Genomic DNA, 18,645 nt, shown 5'->3' on the forward strand with positions numbered 1-18,645 from the left:
GGTCAAATGGTAACCCTATGTCTAACTTTCTGAGGACCTGCCAAACTGTTTTCCAAGGTCGTTGCCCCATTGTATATTCCTACCAGAAGTGTATGAAGGCTCTGATTTCTCCACATCCTTGTCAACACTTCTTATCATCTGACTTTTGATTATAGTAATACTAGTGGATGTGAAATAGTATCTCACTGTGGTTTTGATTTGCATTTTTTTTCTTTCTTTTTTTTTGAGGAAGATTAGCCCTGAGCTAACATCTGCTGCCAATCCTCCTCTTTTTGCTGAGGAATACCGGCCCTGAGCTAACATCCGTGCCCATCTTCCTCCACTTTATACGTGGGACGCCTACCACAGCATGGCTTGCCAAGGAGTGCCATGTCCGCACCCGGGATCTGAACCTGCGAACCCCGGGCTGCCGAAGCGGAATGTGTGCACTTAACCACTGCGCCACTGGGTCGGCCCCTGCATCTTCTTGATGAATAACGATGTCAGGTTTTTTTCATGTATTTATTGGCCATTTGTATATCTTTTTAGAGAAATGTCTATTCAAACATTTGCTCATTTTTATATTGAGTTAATTGAAATTATCAGATAAATGATTTGCAAATATTTTCTTGCATTTTGTGGATTGTCTTTTCACATTCTTGATAGTTCTCTCTGAAGCATAAAAGTTTTTAATTTTGATAAAGTTTAATTTATCTATTTATTCTTTTGTTGCCTGTGCTTTTGGTATCATATCTAAAAATCTATTGCCAACCCTGAAGTTAAACCAAACTTGCCTTCCTAGAATGAATCCCACTTGGTTATAATGGATAATTTTTTAATATGTTATTGGACTCAGTTTGCTAGTATTTTGTTGAGGAATTTTTGCATTCATATTCCTAAGAGATATTGGCCTATAGTTTTCTTTTCTTGTGATGTCTTTGTCTGGTTTGGGTATCAGAGTAACACTGTCCTCATAGAATGAATTGGGAAGTGTCCCTTCTCTTCTATCTTTTGAAAGAGCTTATGAAAAATTGGTTAATTCTTTAAATGCTTGGTAGAACTCACCAGTGAAACCATCCAGGGATTTTCTTTGTGGGTAGTTTTTTATTATTACTAATTCAATCTCTTTACTTATTACAGGCCTATTCAGATTATCTAATTCTTCCTGAGTCAGTTTTGGAAGTTTGTTTCTTTCTACGAGTTTGTCCATTTCATTTAAGTTGTCTAATTTATTGGAAAACAGTTGTTCATAGTATTCCTTTTTAATCCTTTTTATTTCTGTAAGGTTGGTAATAGTTTGAATCTTTTCTCTTTCTTGGTCATCTAACTAAAGGTCTATCAATTTTGCTGATCACTTTAAAGAAGTAGCTTTGGGTTTCTTTGATTTGTCTCTATTGTTTTCCTATTCTCTTTTTCATTAATTTCTGCTCTAATCTTTATTATTTCCTCCCTTCTCCTTGCTTTGCTTAGTTTGCTCTTCTTTTTTCAGTGTCTTAAGGTAAAAGATTAGGTTATTGATTTAAGATTTCTTCTTTTCAAATATAGGCATTGACAGCAATAAATTTCCCTCTAAGCACTACTTTCACTGCATCCCACAGGTTTTGGTAAGCTTTATCTTCATTTTCATTCATCTCAAAGTATTTCCTAATTTCCCTTTTGATTTATTCTTTGGTCCATTGGTTATTTGGGAGTGTGTTGTTTAATTTTCACATATTTGTGAGTTTCCCAAATTTCTTTCTGATATTGATTTCTAATTGCATTCCTTTGTGGTTAAAGAACACATTTTGTATTATTTCTACCCTTTTAAATGTATCGAGGTTTGTTTCATGGCCTAGCATTTTCTCCATCCTGGGGAATGTTTCCTACGCCTTGAGAAGGATGTGCATTCTGCTGTTGTTGAATGGAGTGTTCTACAGATGTCTGTAAAGTGCAGTTGGTTTACAGCATTATTCGTCTTCTATTTCCTTGTCAATCTTCTTAGTGGTTCTATTCTTTGTTGAAAAATAGAGTATTGACGTCTCCAACTGTTATTGATGAGTTGTCTATTTCTCCCTTCATTTATGTCAGTTTTTGCTTCATGTATTTTGATGCTCTGTTGTTAGGTGCATATACATTTGTAACTGTTATATATTCCTCATGGATTCACCCTTTTATGATTATAAAATGTCCCTCTTCCTCTCTAATAACATTTTTTGTTTTAAAGTCTATTGTTTCTAATGTCAGTATAGCCACTCCAGCTTTCTCGCAATTGTTGTTTACATGATACATCTTTTCCCATCCTTTTTGTCTCATCTACTTATATCTTTGAACCTAAAGTGTGTCTCCTGTAGACTGCATATAGCTGGAAGTATTAATTATTAATTTTTATTATATATTAATTATGACAAACTTCCTAAGAATTTCTACATGACAATGCTGTGCCTTTTTCAGTGTAACAAAATGGCGTTTTCTATAAAATAACATACCTTATTCCCAAGAAAATTCCTCCTCAGAATCTGAAAATTAAAATTTCAATCCTCAACTTCCATGCAGGATAGTAAACCAGAGGTTAGGAAAGAAGATTGGCATCTACAATTCTGCCGAGAACTGAAGACGTAACATTGGAGGAAGACGGTTTATTACGAAGAAGTATTAAGCTGTGATGATAGAGTGACTATAAAATTAGGAAGAGAACTCTAAAAGATATCCTAAAGCTGAGGGAAGTTACTTAAGGAAGGATAAACTTGAAAGAAGGCTTAGATCTTGAAGAAGTTGTGGTTGTAACCTATTTCACGGCAAATAAATTCACTAACTAGTCCTGGCCAGAGCTGACACACAGTTGCTGGAAAAGCAAGAAAAACACACAAAGGCACAGGTGAGCTGAGACTGGCGGGCAGGTGAGCCGAGAGTTGGCAACGTTTGCTACAGGCATGAGTTTCATCGGGAGGATCAAGGGAAACGGTCACCACGTCTCATAAGAGGCCTTGTGCCAGAATCGCCCAGATGAACTGCTTTCAGATTCTTGACCTTCAGAAACCACGCAAGACAATAAAGATCTATTGTTTCAAGGCTCTAAGTTTTGGAATAATTTCTTATGCAGCAAAAGATCACTAAAAATGACCTTCTTGGGGCCGGCCCAGTGGTGCGGTGGTTGGTTAAGTTCACGTGTTCCACTCCAGTGGCCCTGAGTTTGCTGGTTCAGATCCCAGGTGTGGACCTAGGCACTGCTCATCAGGCCATGCTGTGGCAGGAATCCCACATATAAAGTAGAGGATGATGGGCACGATGTTAGCTCAGGGCCAGTCCTCCTCAGCAAAAAGAGGAGGATTGGCAGCAGATGTTAGCTTAGGGCTAACCTTCCTCAAAAAAAAAAAATGACCTTCTTTCCACCTGGCTATCCCCTCTTGCTACTATTCCTTCCACCTCCATTTTTCACATTCAGTCTCCTTCAAAGGGTAGCATTTACATCATTGGTCTTCAGACGACAGCATATGTACATAAAGACTTTCCAAGGGGTGCATGGGGATGGATAGCTTTAAGAGTATCAGTTTTCAGATGCTTAACATAATATTTAATCTTCCCCAGAGCTGCTCTGCCTGGAAACGAGCCAGCAGTTGAGGCTTCAAGTGGGGTCTCTTTTCAGAATAGCCCTTCTTCTCTTTATTACAGAAGTAAAACCGTGCCTCTCACTTGTCCCGAATATTACATTGCACTGTAAGATTTCACTGCCTTGGAATTCTAAAACCTCCTGTGGGCTAAAGGAAAGGACAAGTTGAAGTATTGGTATCAATGTTGAGAGAGTGAGTGACATTAATGAATGGGGAAGATACATTTTTTCTAGGTTGAGTGGTTTCCAATTCTTTGCTTTCAACAAAATTGAAGGAGGATCTAATCAAGTGTCAGCTGATATATGATTAAAAATGATTTTTCATGCTAGATCACTATATAATTTTTGGCAAGCGTTTCAGAAAGAGTTCAAAGAATTGATTGGCATTGTTATAATAAAGCAGCTTCCATTTCCATCTGCGTATGTAGGTGAGCGAGGTTGCTCGGGGTTCATCTACAAAATGAAAGATGGGAAGACAATTGACACCGATTCCTGCTGCATTCTGGAATATGTCATTTTCACCCATGGATACCAGGTTTAACTTCTAACAATAAAAAAAAGCCCCATTCACATCATCAATAGACGCATTTCCATTTTACTTTTTTTTTTGCTTTATAATTATTTGTCAATTGTAATGTATTTATGTTGTTTTCCTTACATGTGACTAAACATTGTATTCATAAATTAGTTCAGAATAAAAAGGAAGTTATTATCTAGAGACTTATGGTTCCAGGAAAATTTTTAAAAAATTAAATCTCATGTCATATATATTTATTTTTTGTAGAGAAGTATCATAAATGACCAATAAAAGACTTGCCAAGCATAGAGAAACAATACATTAGTACAAAACTCTTCTGAAAAGTGAAATGAAAATACAAGCTCAAAGAGAAAAAGGAGCAATGTAAAATTTCTAATGTTACAGAAGAGTTAGTTCTTCCATTTTTTAAGATAGTTGAAAAAGGCATCAAATTGCTACAGTATTTAAGAGTCCACTGAATAAATCTGAAAAAAGTTATGGAACAGTTTTCTTTGAAAATGTGAATATTTATAATATGCCAGAAAGTGTATCTTTTGCAATTATTTACACTTTTTAAAGTAATACTTTATTAAGAGGTAATTTACATACCATAAAGTTCACCCTTTTAAAGTGTACAATTTAGTGTTTTCAGTAAACTCAGACTTGTGCATCCATCACTGCTATCTAATTCCAGAACAGTTTTATCATCCCAAAAAGAAACCCCACCCCTATTAGCAGTCACTCCCTATTACCCACTCCCCCAGACCACGGATGACCACTTTCTCTTGAATTTGCCTATCCTGGATGTTTCATATAAATGCAATCATTCAATATGTGATCTCTGGTATTTGGCTTTTTTCACTAAGCATAATGTTTTCAAGGTTCATCCAAGTTGAAGAATGTATCCTTTTCATAGCTGAATAATATTCCAATGTAGGTTAATACTCTATTTTGTTTATCTATTCATTAGTTGATGGATACCTGGGTTGTTTCCACTTTCTGGCTATTATGAATTATGCTGCTACAAATATTCATGTACAAGTTTTTTTTGTGGACATGTTTTCATTTCTCTTAGGCATATCCTGAGGAGTGGAATTGCTGGGTCATACAGTAACTCTATGTTTAACCTATTGAGGGACCGCCAAACTGTTTTCCAAAGTGGCTGCACCATTTTGTATTACCCCCAGCAGTGTATGAGGGTTCCAGTTTCTCTATGGCTTGTCAACACTTGTTATTGTCCATCTTTTTATTTTTTCAATTTTTTTTCCTTTGAGGAAGTTTAGCCCTGAGCTAACATCTGCTGCCAATCCTCCTCTTTTTGCAGAGGAAGACTGGCCTTGAGCTCACATCCATGCCCATCTTCCTCTACTTTATATGTGGGACGCCTTCCACAGCATGGCTGGCCAAGTAGTGCCATGTCCGCAGCTGGGATCCGAACCGGCGAATCACAGGCTGCTGAAGCAGAACATGTGCACTTAACCACTGTGCAACCGGGCCGGCCCCTTATTGTCCATCTTTTTGAGTACAGCCATCTGAGTGGATGCGAAGTGGTATCTCATTGTGGTTTTGGTTTGCATTTCCCAGGTGGCTAATGATATAGGGCATCTTTTCATGCATTTATTGACATTTGTCTGTCTTCTTTGGAGAAATGTCTATTCAAACGTTTTGTCTATTGGGGTGTTAATTTTATGTGTCAACTTGGCCGGGTCAAGGTGTCCAGATATTTGGTTAAACATGATTCCAGAGGTGTCTGTGAGGGTATTTTTTAGATGAGATTGACATTTAAATTGGTGGACTTTGAGTAAAGCAGATGGCCCTCTATAATTTGAGTGGGCCTCATCTAATCAGTTGAAGAGCTTAAAAGAACAAAGGCTGACCTCCCCCAAGCAAGAAGGAATTCTGCCAGAAGATGGTCTTCAAATTTGAACCAGAACATTGGCTCCTCCCTGGGTCTCCAGCCTGCCAGCCTACCCTGCAGATTTTGGACTTGCCAGCCTCCATAATCACATGAGCCAATTCCTTAAAACACATCTCACTTTCATTATACGCACACACACACATATCCTATTGGGTTCTGTTTCTCTGGAGAAACTTGACTAATATGCTCTTTTTAAAAAAAATTTTTTTTGAGGAAGATTAGCCCTGAGCTAACATCTGCTGCCAATCCTCCTCTTTTTGCTGAGGAAGACTGGCCCTGAGCTAACATCTGTGCCCATCTTCCTCTACTTTATATGTGGGACGCCTACCACAGGATGGCTTTCTGAGCAGTGCCATGTCTGCACCCGGGATCCGAACTGGTGAACCCCGGGCCGCCAAAGCGGAACGTGTGCACTTAACTGCTGTGCCACTGGGTCAGCCCCTAATATGCTCATTTTTAAATTGGAGTATTTGTCTATTTATTGTTGAGTTGTAAGAGTTCTTCACAAATTCTGGATGCAAGTCCTTTACTGGGTGCATGATTTGCAAATATTTCCTCCGATTCTGTACGTCATCTTTTCACTTTCTTGATGGTGTCCTTTGAAGCACAAAGGTTTTTAATTTTGATGCAATCCAATTTATCTATTTTTTCTTTCTAGCTTGTGTTTCTCGTATATCTGAGAAACCATTGTCTAATCCAAGGTTATTTAAACTTTTGATAAAAATTTGTAGGGAACATAAATGTTGTAAGATGTTTCACAAGCAAAAAAATCTGAAGGCTATTGATCCACATGCAAAAAAGGATGACCTTTTTTGTTTAGAGAAGCAGTAGTGTTTTCATTTAACTGCACATGTCACAAACAAGTACAGCTGATTTCCAAATATTGGCCTACATTTCTATCCACTGGAATGGTTGTACCATTGTAATTAACCTGCACAGGTACTTTACCAACAACATTAAGTACATAATTCAATGCAATTTTCAGTAAACTTCTCGAGTTGTGTAACCATGACCACAATCTGTTCCCAAGGCCCCCTTTTAAAAAAAATTATGGTAAAGCTAATGCCTGTTCAAAAAAACCAATATTACTAAACTATTGCAAGATGATACATATGCAATAAGGTTTTGAGGGCAATAACAAAAGCAAAAAAAAAATTTTAAGATACAGTTTAGCACTTTTTCCCCCAGCCATAACTTTTATGATCCAAACAGCTTCCCTTAACTTCCACTTGTGGGAGCAAAACCAGCAGCCAGCTGTTTGTCTCTGCTTGTCCTGCAGTTGTACACAGAAGTCAAGTGCAGTGGTTTCCCCTATCATCTTTCTGCAGTGAGGGACTTTGTGACCTCTGCTGATAGACTCTTAATAATCATTCCAAAGCTATAAAAAAAAATTCATTTTTCTTTCCACTACTTCTACTTCTGATTGCCTTTTTTAACATAACATTTTCTGATGGCCTAATTGGGAAGTCCGTGGACGCCGTCCCGTGCTCTTGACTGCTCTGGGCCTTTCGATCCTGTTGAACGTCGCGTCCCCCACCCACAGCTCAGCTGCGATCTCCTCCTGAAATCTTTGCTGAGTCCCTCGCCCTGGCTGCTCCTCACACGCTAGCTCTGTCCATCCTACTTCCTCTCCTCAGTGTCCACCTGCTCCAGGTGATCTTGTCCACTCTCACAGCTTCTATGGCCCCCTCTCTGCCACTGGCTCCGAATCCCTGTCTCTGGCCCCAACTCCGCTCCAAGCAGGAGGAGAGGTTTAGAGGGACAGCTGCCTTCTGGAGCATCCCCGGGTCAGTCACCTTAGTCTCAACGCTGCCAGATGGAGCTCATCGCCTCTCTTTCTCTCCCCCTTGCTGTGTGGTGTGACATCCGCCCAGTCTGCCAAGCTATAAGCCTGCGATTATCTCCACAGAACACACTGGAAGATTCCTGGAGGCCCAGATGGCTTGAAAGACTTCCAGAGAAGCCCCTTTCTCCAGCCTCTCGGCACTCTGGCCTTTAATGCCTGTGACATCCTGACCTGATTGTCTGAGTCGCAATCCCCTCCCTGGATAGTCCTGCTATACCTGTTCCTCAGCCTCTCTGTGCAGAGACCAAGGATCACTCAGCTTTTCTACTTATACCCTCAGGGAAAGAACTTGGCCCTGTGTCCTAGGCTGGTCAGAGACGACACTTTGCCCTAGTGGCCCAGACCTCCCTCTTGCCTCCTGGAGACAGCCGGCCAGGCTCCTCTTGCTGCCTGCCCCCTGTCCTCCGCGTTCTGTCCTGTGGGCTGTAGAGAAAGGTTAAGGGCAGTGATGAGGACAGCAGAGGACTGATCTCATCCCATATCTGGCCCTATTTTAGGAAGGTTTGACCCAAAATACTAGGTTCTGGATCCCAGTGATGGAGACCCGCCCTGCTCTTAACTCGGAGGGCTCCCTGTCTTCATCTGGGCCTCTGCACCAAATATTACTTTAATTGTGGCTATAACCCTCCTTGGAAGTCCTCACACTGCCCTCCCTTGGTGGGCTCTCCCAGGCTCCTGCTGACGGCAAGACAAAAACACAAGAGGCGCCTGGCCTCTGACTATGGCGGGGACAACAGGCATGTGACTACACAGACTCTGCCCTGGTGAACCCCTGGGGATCTTATCTCTTTCCTCCTTCACTCTGAAGTTCCCACAGGATGCTGTTTTTCCATTTCCTCTGTGAGCACCACATAGAGGGGTGGCCTTCCAGCAGCCATTAAGGGACAAAGACACTGCTATCCTAACCCCATGCCATGCATACAACTGGTTTCTGGGGTCTGGATCCCCATAAGGAAACTTTACTCCTGAGACTCCCAGACTTGGGTGCATCACACTTGGGATCAGAAAAGCTTCAGTCCCATTCTCTAATGCTCCTAAACTCTTCACACAGAAGAGAAAGGTAAACATCGCTTCAGTAATGTCTGATGAGGCTGAGTGCCACGACCATGCAGGATTGATGCACAAGGTACTAGCTTCACCATATCCTGGACAACCAGCAGGCCCAGTGGGACCTGGTCCGCCCCAGGGTTGGGGGAAGGGATGAATAAAAGTAGCTTTCAGAGGTAGCATCTAAAGCAAGTGGCTCTGGGGCCAGTGCTTTACCTCTGAACATCCATGACTTATGAAGATCCTAGAGCCTGGATGTTCTTTTGGGTTATTTGTAAGAACCCCGCCCACCATTAGACTCTGGCTGGGGCGGTCCTGGCTTGTCCTCACCAACACAGCCTGTTTTAGAGATGCAGAAGAGTGGCTTCAAGTGAAGTTGGCCACACCTTCTCTTCACAATGGTTCTGCATCCCAGAAAAACTAGTGCTAAGCTGGACTGAGAAGCCCCTCCCCGCAGATACACACACACACACACACACACACACACACACACACACACACGGTCCCAAAGGACTGCTAGCTCTTCCTGGTATCGTGTGCATTGCCCCTATGTTAGCCTCTGTCTTCCTTCAATGGTTCCCAAGGCCAAAGAAGCCTTCCAGCTATGGAAGCACCACCTTGCCTTCTCCCCCATTACGATCCATCCTAGGTCCCCACATCCTTTATTGCAGCAGCTGATTCTCAACAAAGCAATCAGAGCAGAGCCTTCCATCCTCAGAGGCTCTGAATGTTGCCTTCACTCTCCTATATGTCTGATCGCCTAGTTACTCAGAATTACCCCACTGGGGGAAAGGACAGTCTTTTCAGCAAATGGTGGGGAAACTGGATAATCACATGCAAAATAATGAAATTGGACCCTATCTTACACCATACACAAAAATTAATTCAAAATGGATTAAAGACATAAATGTAAACCTGAAACTTTAAAACTCCTAGAAGAAAACATAGGGGAAAAGCTTCATGACATTGGTCTTGGCAATGATTTTTTGGATATGACACCAAAAGCACAAGCAACAAAAGCAAAAATAAACAAACGGGACTACATCAAACTAAAAAGCTTCTCTACAGCCAAAGAAACAATCAACAAAATGAAAAGATAACCTATGGAATGGGAGAAAATATTGACAAACTATCTATATGATAATGGGCTAATAACCAAGATATATAAGGAACTCCAACAACACAATAGCAAAAAACCAAATAATCCAATTAAAAAATTGGACCTGAATAGACATTTTTCCAAAGAAGATATACAATAGGCCAATGGGTACATGAAAAGATGCTCAAAATAACTAATCATCAGGGAAATGCAAATCAAAACCACAATGAAATATCACCTCACAACTGTTACAACAGCTTCTATCAAAAAGACAAGAGATAACAAGTGTTGGTGAGGCTGTGGAGAAAAGGGAACCTTTGTTCACTGTTAGTGAGAATGTAAATTGGTGCAGCCATTATGGAAAACAGTTTGGAGGTTCCTCAAAAAATTACAAATAGAACTACCATATGATGCGGCCATCTCACCTCTGGGTATTTATCTGAAGGAAATGAAAACAGTATCCTGAAGACACATCTGTACTCCCGTGTTCATTGCAGCATTATTCACAACAGCCAAGACACGGAAACATAGAAGTGTCCATCGACACATGAATCGATAAAGAAAATGTGTACATATACACATACACAATGGAATATTATTCAGCCATAAAAAAGAAGGAAATCCTGACATTTGCAACAACGTGGATGGACATTGAAGGCACTATGAAAAGTGAAATAAGTCAGACAGAGAAAAACAAATACTGTATGATCTCACTTATATGTAGGATCCAAAAAGCAAAACTCATAGAAACAGAGAGTAGAATGGTGGTTGACAGGGGCTGGGGGGTGGAGAAAATGGGGAGATACTGGTCCAAGGGTACAAACTTCCAGTTATAAGATGAAGAAGTTCTGGAGATCTAATGCACAGCATGGTGACTACAGTTAATAATACTGTACTGTATACTTGACAGTTACTAAGAGAGTAGATCTTAAAGGTTCTCACCACGCACACATTAAAAAAAGGTAATTCTGTGAGTTGACAGAGGTGGTAATCATCCTTATTGTGGGAGCTATTTTGCAATAAATCTGTGTATCAAATCATCACATTGTATACCTTACACTTACACAATTATGTCAATTATATCTTAATAAAACTTGATAAAAACAATAACCCCATTGTATAGAAATAATGTCTTACCATTAACACTTGCTCTGAGCTCTGGCACGGCCTCACGGAAGAGGGGGAGGAGGGGAATGAGGCGGAGAGCAATTAGATCCGGAAATAGGAGCTGAGAGGATGAAAGGGTCATTCTTCCCTCCAGGGGCCTCTCATGAGCCAACAACAGCAGCCTGTCTCTGAGCTTAGGAGCATTCCCCATCTTCACTCCACCTGGGCTCCTGGCTGCTGCCTCTGCCTCAGGGGCACTCTAGGTCCTACCTGGTCATGCCGGAGTATCCTGGGCCCAGCATGCTGTGGGGCAACATTAGTGACCTGGGAAGTCTGAACCCACCCAGAGATTGTGTGGGGAAGCCCAAGGTCCTTCTGGGACTCCTGCTGGTGCCATCACATGGGTGGGCTGTGGCACTGAGCACATTCACTGCCCCAGCACTGACTGTTCATGGGGCCGGAGAGGCGTGGATTCAAGAAAACAGAACTGTGTTACGTGCTGGGCTATAGTGAATGAGACACAATTCCTGGTATAAAAGAGGCGCCAGACAAGTGAATAAGTAATGACCCATCTGGGCTGGTGCCAAGCTCCTCAGAGACACTACTTCCCTCTGTCCTGGGACCCCAGGACATGCTCCCTCTTCAAGCACAGGCTCTGGTCACACAGACCAAAATCACACTGTTTCCCTCTGTGGCCCCGAGTGTCACCCTGTACGCAGAAATCTCCCTTGAAACCATCTTGTCTCTATGGTCTGCTGGCTGTGCGCCCCACGGCTCTCCCCACGAGCGTCCTTGTCTGGTCCAGAACAGCATCATGATGCCTTGCTCAGTAGAAGTGACAAGTCTGCATGTCCTGTATTCTGGGCAAGTCTCAACTCCCCTGGGCATCAGGCACCCCTCATGTCCTAGCTCCACCTCCCCAAATCACCTCACCGTCTCCAGTGGACATGGCGGTTCCTTCTGACCACTCTCAGGGTTCTCGCATTAAGTCCCACGTGAGGCCCCAGCTCAGGTGTTCTTCCCGCTGAGGGCTGCCCCCCTTCCCCATCCCACCACTGCCCCTTAAGCTCCTACCCATGCACCAAGGCCAGAGCCTGTCACATCCTCATGAGGGCCACTGCATTCCTAAAACCCACTAACAATAGCATGACACCCTTAGCACCCAAACCAGAGACCAGGAGCTCATCCTTGACATCACTCAATCTAATTAACGCCCAGTTAATGCTGACTCTGGTTCCTCTCCTCAGCCTAGAGACAACATCCCTCTACCTGCTCCCCTCACCCCTTCGTAAGGCCGCTACCCTCTGGATTCAGAAAGTCCCGTGTTTGCACTCTGTCTCTGCTACTTCCTAGCAGTGTAGCCTTGAGAAAATCATCTCTCCGGGCCTTATTTTCAGGAGTCCAAGAAGTGGGCTTGTTAATAGTTTCTACCTCATACAGTTGGCATTTAAAAAAAAATTTTTTTTTTTAAGATTGGCACCTGAGCTAACATCTGTTGACAATTTTCTTTCTTCTTCTTCTTCTCCCCAAAGCCCCCCAGTACATAGTTGTATATTCTAGTTGTGGGTCCTTCTGGCTCTGCTATGTGGGACGCCACCTCAACACAGCCTGATGAGTGATGCCGTGTCCGTGCCCAGGATCTAAACCAGTGAACCCTGGGCCGCTGAAGCAGAGCACGTGAACTTAACTGCTCGGCCACAGGACTGGACCCACAGTTGGCATATAGATGAAATAACAATGTATGTAAAATGCTTAGCATAGTACATGGCTTGAAGTAAGTCCTTAATAAATGTTAGCTGCTGTCATTATTGTTGTTGTTGTTACTATTATTATTATTTGGACCTCGGCCCCTCCTACCTGAGCTAGGATAGAAGTCTCTCACCTGGTCACTCTTGGAGGGTGAGGACCAGGGTCAGAGGGTGAAAACTCACAGTGGCCCCTGTGGGATCACTCTGTCCCTTGTAAACAGCAGACGGTGGGAGAAGGCACCAAAGCAGAGCAGCCCCCTATCCAGGCTCAGACACTGGCTATGGGGTCACCCTCCTGACAGCACAAGCTTCCAAGGGCCTAGGCGGAGATGTGGATTCTAGTGATGGAGGGTCCCTTGGAGAGCAGCTAACTCAATTTCCCGAGTTTAGGACGGCAAAACTGGGTTTCTGTGAGGATAAAGGCCTTGCTGCGGCCAATTCCATTTAACGACGACTGATCCGGGGCTGTTCTGCATCCAGCCCTGAAGCTGGGGTCTGGACACAGAACCAGCCAGGTGAAGCATGGGATTGGGACCCAGTTTTCCACTAAACCACATCACCTACAGACCGAGGAGCGGCCTGCTAAAAATAACACTTCCATTTCTATGTACTACCAAAAGGGAGAAAACCAGAATTCTGTATTACCAATAAATCATCGTGCGAAATTCTTTCAACCAGGAGCCGGAATGTGAAACACTGAATTGAACTGTTACACAAGGAAGAAGACGGAAAACACTGAGCACAAATGCTACAAAGAACAAATCTTCCAGGCCAGCATTCGCCCTCTGAACACACAAACACAAACGGGTCTGCGCGCTTGGCATCAAAGTAGGAAGTTTGCAGCACGACTCCAGAGTTGACATTTTCCCCTCAATGCCCAGATTCTTTCACTTTCCTAAGAAAGTATCTGGAATTTGGGAAGAAAAGAACATTAACAATAAATTGCCATTTTATAAATGATGAAACTGAGGCTTAGAGAAATAAAGGAATAAATCACAGTCTATAAAGAATATATTAGCTAGAAAGCTTCTACTCTAGGCCATAGGGCTGCAGTTTAAAAAAAAAAAAAGACTTTGGCTTAAGTCTTATATGGGAGGTGTGTCCCTGTGCTTTAAAGAGAAAAGTCTCCAAAAAAGTGTTCTTTAACTTTTTATGGGTGATGGGTGCCTCTGAGAATCTATTGAAAGCTGTAAACTGTCTCTCTCAAAGTAGGCCCATAAGGACACAAACATAATTCTGCATATAATTTTAGGAGTAGTCCCCAGCAACTCCTGAGCCACAACTAAAGAAACTTGCTTTAAAGGGTTAGCTGTACAGTTATGCTAAATGGTTCAAATCAGCTTTACAGGCACAGTGCAAACCTCTGACCCCTCTCTCTTGGAGGAGGGGGTATGCCAAATGCGTGAAAGATGATTACAACGCTGTTTCTCAGCGTTTGAATCAAAGCATGAAATTACGATTTGTCAGCACGCGCATGCAGATAAAACAAAAGGTATTTATCAACCCGATACCATAGCCAGATGATATCAACATTTAGGGTTGCAAACTGTTCTAGCAAATGGGCCCCTACACTAAAAATACTCTGAAGACACATGGCAGGAATCGCCAGCCTACCTCTGTCTGCATCTGAGGCTGTCACACAGCTTTCAGTGAGGGTGAATCCTTGCTACAAGGAGGCACAGAAAATATTCACCCTGTTTACTGTAATCTACCCACCTGCAATTTAAGATCTCTCTTGACACCTAAAGGAAAGATAGTGCGTTAACATTTTGGCATTAAGTTACTGCCTTTCTAACAATACAACTTGTATTAGAAGAATATGACTATCCCCAAACTTGCCTGCCAATTTAAGGGTCCATAAATTCTTCTTTTAACTCTGAGGCCCTGGATACCTGCTAGAAAACTGTGTCCGAGTGAGTTCGGCAGGCTTTCCCTCCTCACGGTGACCTCTGTGCGTCCAGCAGCTGCCCTGGCCTGTGTCACACCAGAGTTCTGCAAGTGGGGCAGCAAAGGCGACCGTAACGGGAGAATGCTCTGGCTGCAAATAGCAACAGGCCTGCCGTGAGTGGAGGCCCAAATATAGACCTGCCCAGGCCGTCTTGCCACTTCTTACTGCTCAAGTGTCACTAGGAGAGGTCACATGCTGTGCCCTGAGTTTCTCCATTTACTGTGAGGATTTGAGTCCTGTGAGTCCACTGGGGAACTCAGATGGCCAGTCATGTGTAGAGGGCTGGGGGCTGTCACAGCAAGGGCAGGAGGGCTGCTGTGGCCACACAGAGGAGGAAGACCTCCAAGAGCCCTCGTGCTGTGCACCTGCCACCCGGGCTGAGGGTCTTTTCCCGAAGTGTTTTGAAGAAGCACAACTCTGCATGTAATCAAATGCAACTTAATTTTTTTTTCTCCCACCATTCCTTCAACATTTACTCAGGGTGGGAATTATACACCTCTAGATAAAAATCTAGCAGACCCATGACTCTCTGCTCCCTCTGAGGTAACAGAGTCCTGGGGTCACTTGAAGGCATAGCCTGCATTTAGTAATTGAATGTACAGTCCGATATACTAATTAAAAAGCCAAACTGAGTGTAGCCAGCATCAGGATCTTCCCTCCTCCCCATCTTGGGCCTGTTTAGCGGAAGTCTACGCTGGGAAAGGAGGAACGAGGTCGGCTTCTTCTCCCTGCACCTCTTCCCTGAGCTGCTGGTTTGGAGGCCAGGGCAGGAGGCACTAAGGTGATAAGACAATTCCTATTTGAGTTGATGTCGCAGCGGGTCCTAGCTTCAGGCTCTCTGGGGCCAGCAGATGCTTAGAGCTCTCTCTCTCTCTCTCTCAGAGCTTTTGTACACCTCTAGAGTTTCCCATTTTGGAGATCTTGCCCCTGAAGGTCCCACAACCAGGCTGAGAACCCCTCTATTCCAGGGTGTCCCTTGCATTCCTCCTCCAGGCCCTGGTGGGCCACCTCCAAGAGCTCTCAGATGGGGTCTCCTCACCCATGCAGCTGGCTCTCTCAGGCAGGATCCAGGTGATTCCTTGCTGGCTCTGTCTTCTTGCTGGCCCACATCTGGATCTTAGAATGTAGGCCCCATCCTTGGTCCCAGCAAACTCTGGGATGCAGACGACCCCAACGCAGGCATCTCCCCTGCTCTGCCACCAAAGCAGCCAGTCCTCTCACCTCGGGCCACCATTGAGCAACCTGCAGGAAACAGAACAAGCTCTCTGAATGGTCCCTTTGAAGACTTGCTCATTGGGCTTGCGTGTAGAGAAGGTGGGACTTCCAACCCTCGCCCGGCCCAATACAGCTCTCTCCAGAGAAATCACTCCCCCAGTCTTCCTCCAAACACCCTCTTTTCTTCACTCTGATCCATTTTTATTTTCACCAGTCAGCTGAGAGCATGAATTGGGTTCTGGACCATTTCCTTTAAAAGTCTACATATAGTGATTTAATCTCAGAATTTTACATCTATTGCTTTTTTAAGCCTCAATCAAAATTTCATTTTTAAAATACCATTACTGCCATGCGTCTATAAAGTAAAAATATTGGAAGCAAAATAAAACATCAAAAGCAAAAACATTGAAAGAAAAAATTATGCAAGGATATAGTAGGTACAAGAATGTTTACCACAGCATTGTCTATATTGGCAGAAAACTGAAATTTATCAACATTTGTCAATACGGAATTTGTTAAATCATAACACAGTCAACTCAATATTGGCAAGTATGAAAAATAATGATGTAGATGCCTATTTTTTTAATGTGGAAAATGCCCACAATATATTTCTAAGTAGAAAAGGAGTATGAAAAATATCACTATAGTATAATCATATATTTATATTATATACATATATATACACACACCCTTATAAAATGAGTGCAGAGTTTATCTCCTTTGAGTTCTTTTACTTTTTCTTTATATCTTTGATAGTGTCTATTTTTATAATACTTATATATACCTTTTATTAATTAAAAATTTTTTTTTATTGTAAAATAATATGTGGTGTTTGGCTTAGAAAAAAGCAAATACAACAAAAGAACCATAAAGTGACTATAAACCAGTCATGCTTCCTGGTAACAACAATTATTAGGTTTGGTGTGTATTTTTCCATATTTTTTTCCTAAGACTATACAAACTTACCCCCCTCTCACACACACAAAGTACAAATTACTTTTGTAATTAGAAAGCCTGTTTGGTTTCATTTTGAAAAAGCAAATAAATTAGAAAACCTACTAGAAAGGATAAAATAGTATAAAACAAATACAATAAAAAGACACACTGTAAAGAATCCACAAAAAGATATTAAAGAATTATAAGTGACTTACATTAGCTAAAATAATCTGAGAAAAATAAATGACTTCAGCTAAAACGCCCTTTCTCCAAGAGGACTGGGTGTCAGCCAGCCCGGCACTTCTGAGTCGGTGGCCACAAAGCCCCACACACAGGCATTGGGGACGGGGACCTTCAGACAGAGGCAACTTCAGCCCTTCAAGCTGCGGTCCACAGAGGGCCCTAGAGGCTTGGGCTCACCTTGGGGTGGGGTGGGGGGCAGGATGCCCTAACCGTAGCTTCAGCCTGGTCCTGTTTTTGTTGTTTTTACTTGGGCATAACGGCAAGTGCAAATCAGATTCCAGGTTTTCCCAGCTCAAAACCTTCAAAAGTTCTTTCTCTGGTTCCTGAATCGAGACGTCCCAAGCCTTCTTTCGGTGAAGGGCTCTTCCGCCCCCGCCTCCCCTCACCCCAGTCCCCGTCTCAGTGCGCTCAAGGGATGGGAGCAGACAGGTGCTGTGTTTCTCGGTCTACCCTGTACCTTTCCTGGGCAGAGACCAGGGCTGTGTTGTTCCCTGTGGCATAAACAGGTCCAGCTCCACCCCACTCTCCATCCTCCCACGCAAGCTACATTGCCCCGTCTCCTTAAACAGGGCTGCAGTGGCCAGGTGGTCTCATTTAGTCTGAGAGTGTATCTTAAGACAAATTTCTTTTCTGGGTCTCATTTTCCTTGTATCTAAAATGGGTTAGGACATAGATTGTATTTAAACATCTCGGCTGGGAGCTGGGACGCTTTGAAGACAGAAATATCTTTTTTGTATGCCCCTTTGCCTCCCGCCCAAAACAGGCACACAGCAGACACTCCATCAAAGCTCGTTGAATGGATTACAATAAATTTGTGATTTCTACCCAGTGCTTGGCGCTCAGGGCCCTCAATAAATAACTATTAGGTTTAATTTAATGTTGGAGCTCTCCAGCAAGTCGGTACCATTCTTGAGAGCAGAAACCACGTATTCACTAGGGCCCCGATGACACCACACAGAATCGGCTGAGTCCCCCCCGTTCTGAAGTGGGTCACAGTCCAGGGTAAGAGGCTGACAATGACTCGTTCATTGAACGAACATTTCGTTACCGTCAGTGTGCGCAAAGGTGCAAACGGTGAGGCAAGAGCGGTCATTCCCGGGCTCCAGACCAGCTTGCGACATCATTGACCGGTTCCGAGGGCCGGGTCGCTGTCGCGAACCCTCCCTCCTATTACTGGGTCAATCCCGGACGCCTGCGGGAGGGCTCGGGGCGCGCACAGCCAATCACAAGTGCCGGGGTGGGGCGGGGATGGGGACGCGGACGCGGGGTAGCGCCCGGCGGAAAATGTCGCGGTCGGGGCCGGCCTGGCCGCCGGCGGCCCTGGCAGACGAGCAGCCCGACAGCCTGGAGGGCTGGGTGCCGGTCCGCGAGGACCTCTTCGCCGCACCCGAGCGCCACCAGCTGCGCTTCCTCGTGGCCTGGAACGACGCGGAGGGCAAGTTCGCCGTGACCTGCC

At 43.6% G+C, this 18,645-nt stretch overlaps 2 protein-coding genes across 9 annotated transcripts in view; one reads left to right on the forward strand and one right to left on the reverse strand.

The window, feature by feature from the left end:
* The window catches only part of FSD2 (fibronectin type III and SPRY domain containing 2), a 49,591-nt gene that overhangs the window by 30,352 nt on the left and 594 nt on the right, over nucleotides 1-18,645 (reverse strand). For 2 of the 8 annotated variants that reach the window (XM_046653798.1, XM_046653793.1), the window contains exons 1-2: nucleotides 17,367-17,645; nucleotides 15,835-16,037 (exon numbers count right to left, since the gene is read on the reverse strand). The gene's annotated coding sequence lies outside the window, so the exon portion shown is untranslated. Of the gene's footprint in view, nucleotides 1-14,686; nucleotides 14,886-15,834; nucleotides 16,038-17,161; nucleotides 17,646-18,237; nucleotides 18,260-18,645 lie in introns of those variants that run through there. The other 6 variants (XM_046653796.1, XM_046653800.1, XM_046653792.1 and 3 more) reach the window with 6 other exon arrangements.
* The window catches only part of WHAMM (WASP homolog associated with actin, golgi membranes and microtubules), a 20,360-nt gene continuing 20,116 nt past the window's right edge, over nucleotides 18,402-18,645 (forward strand). The window contains exon 1 of the mRNA XM_046652781.1: nucleotides 18,402-18,642. Within this exon, the coding sequence (XP_046508737.1) occupies nucleotides 18,438-18,642 (205 nt within the window). The 5' untranslated portion in view covers nucleotides 18,402-18,437. The remainder of the gene's footprint in view (nucleotides 18,643-18,645) is intronic.

The sequence above is a fragment of the Equus quagga genome, chromosome 2 (assembly GCF_021613505.1).
Source record: "Equus quagga isolate Etosha38 chromosome 2, UCLA_HA_Equagga_1.0, whole genome shotgun sequence".
Classification (NCBI taxonomy): domain Eukaryota; kingdom Metazoa; phylum Chordata; class Mammalia; order Perissodactyla; family Equidae; genus Equus; species Equus quagga.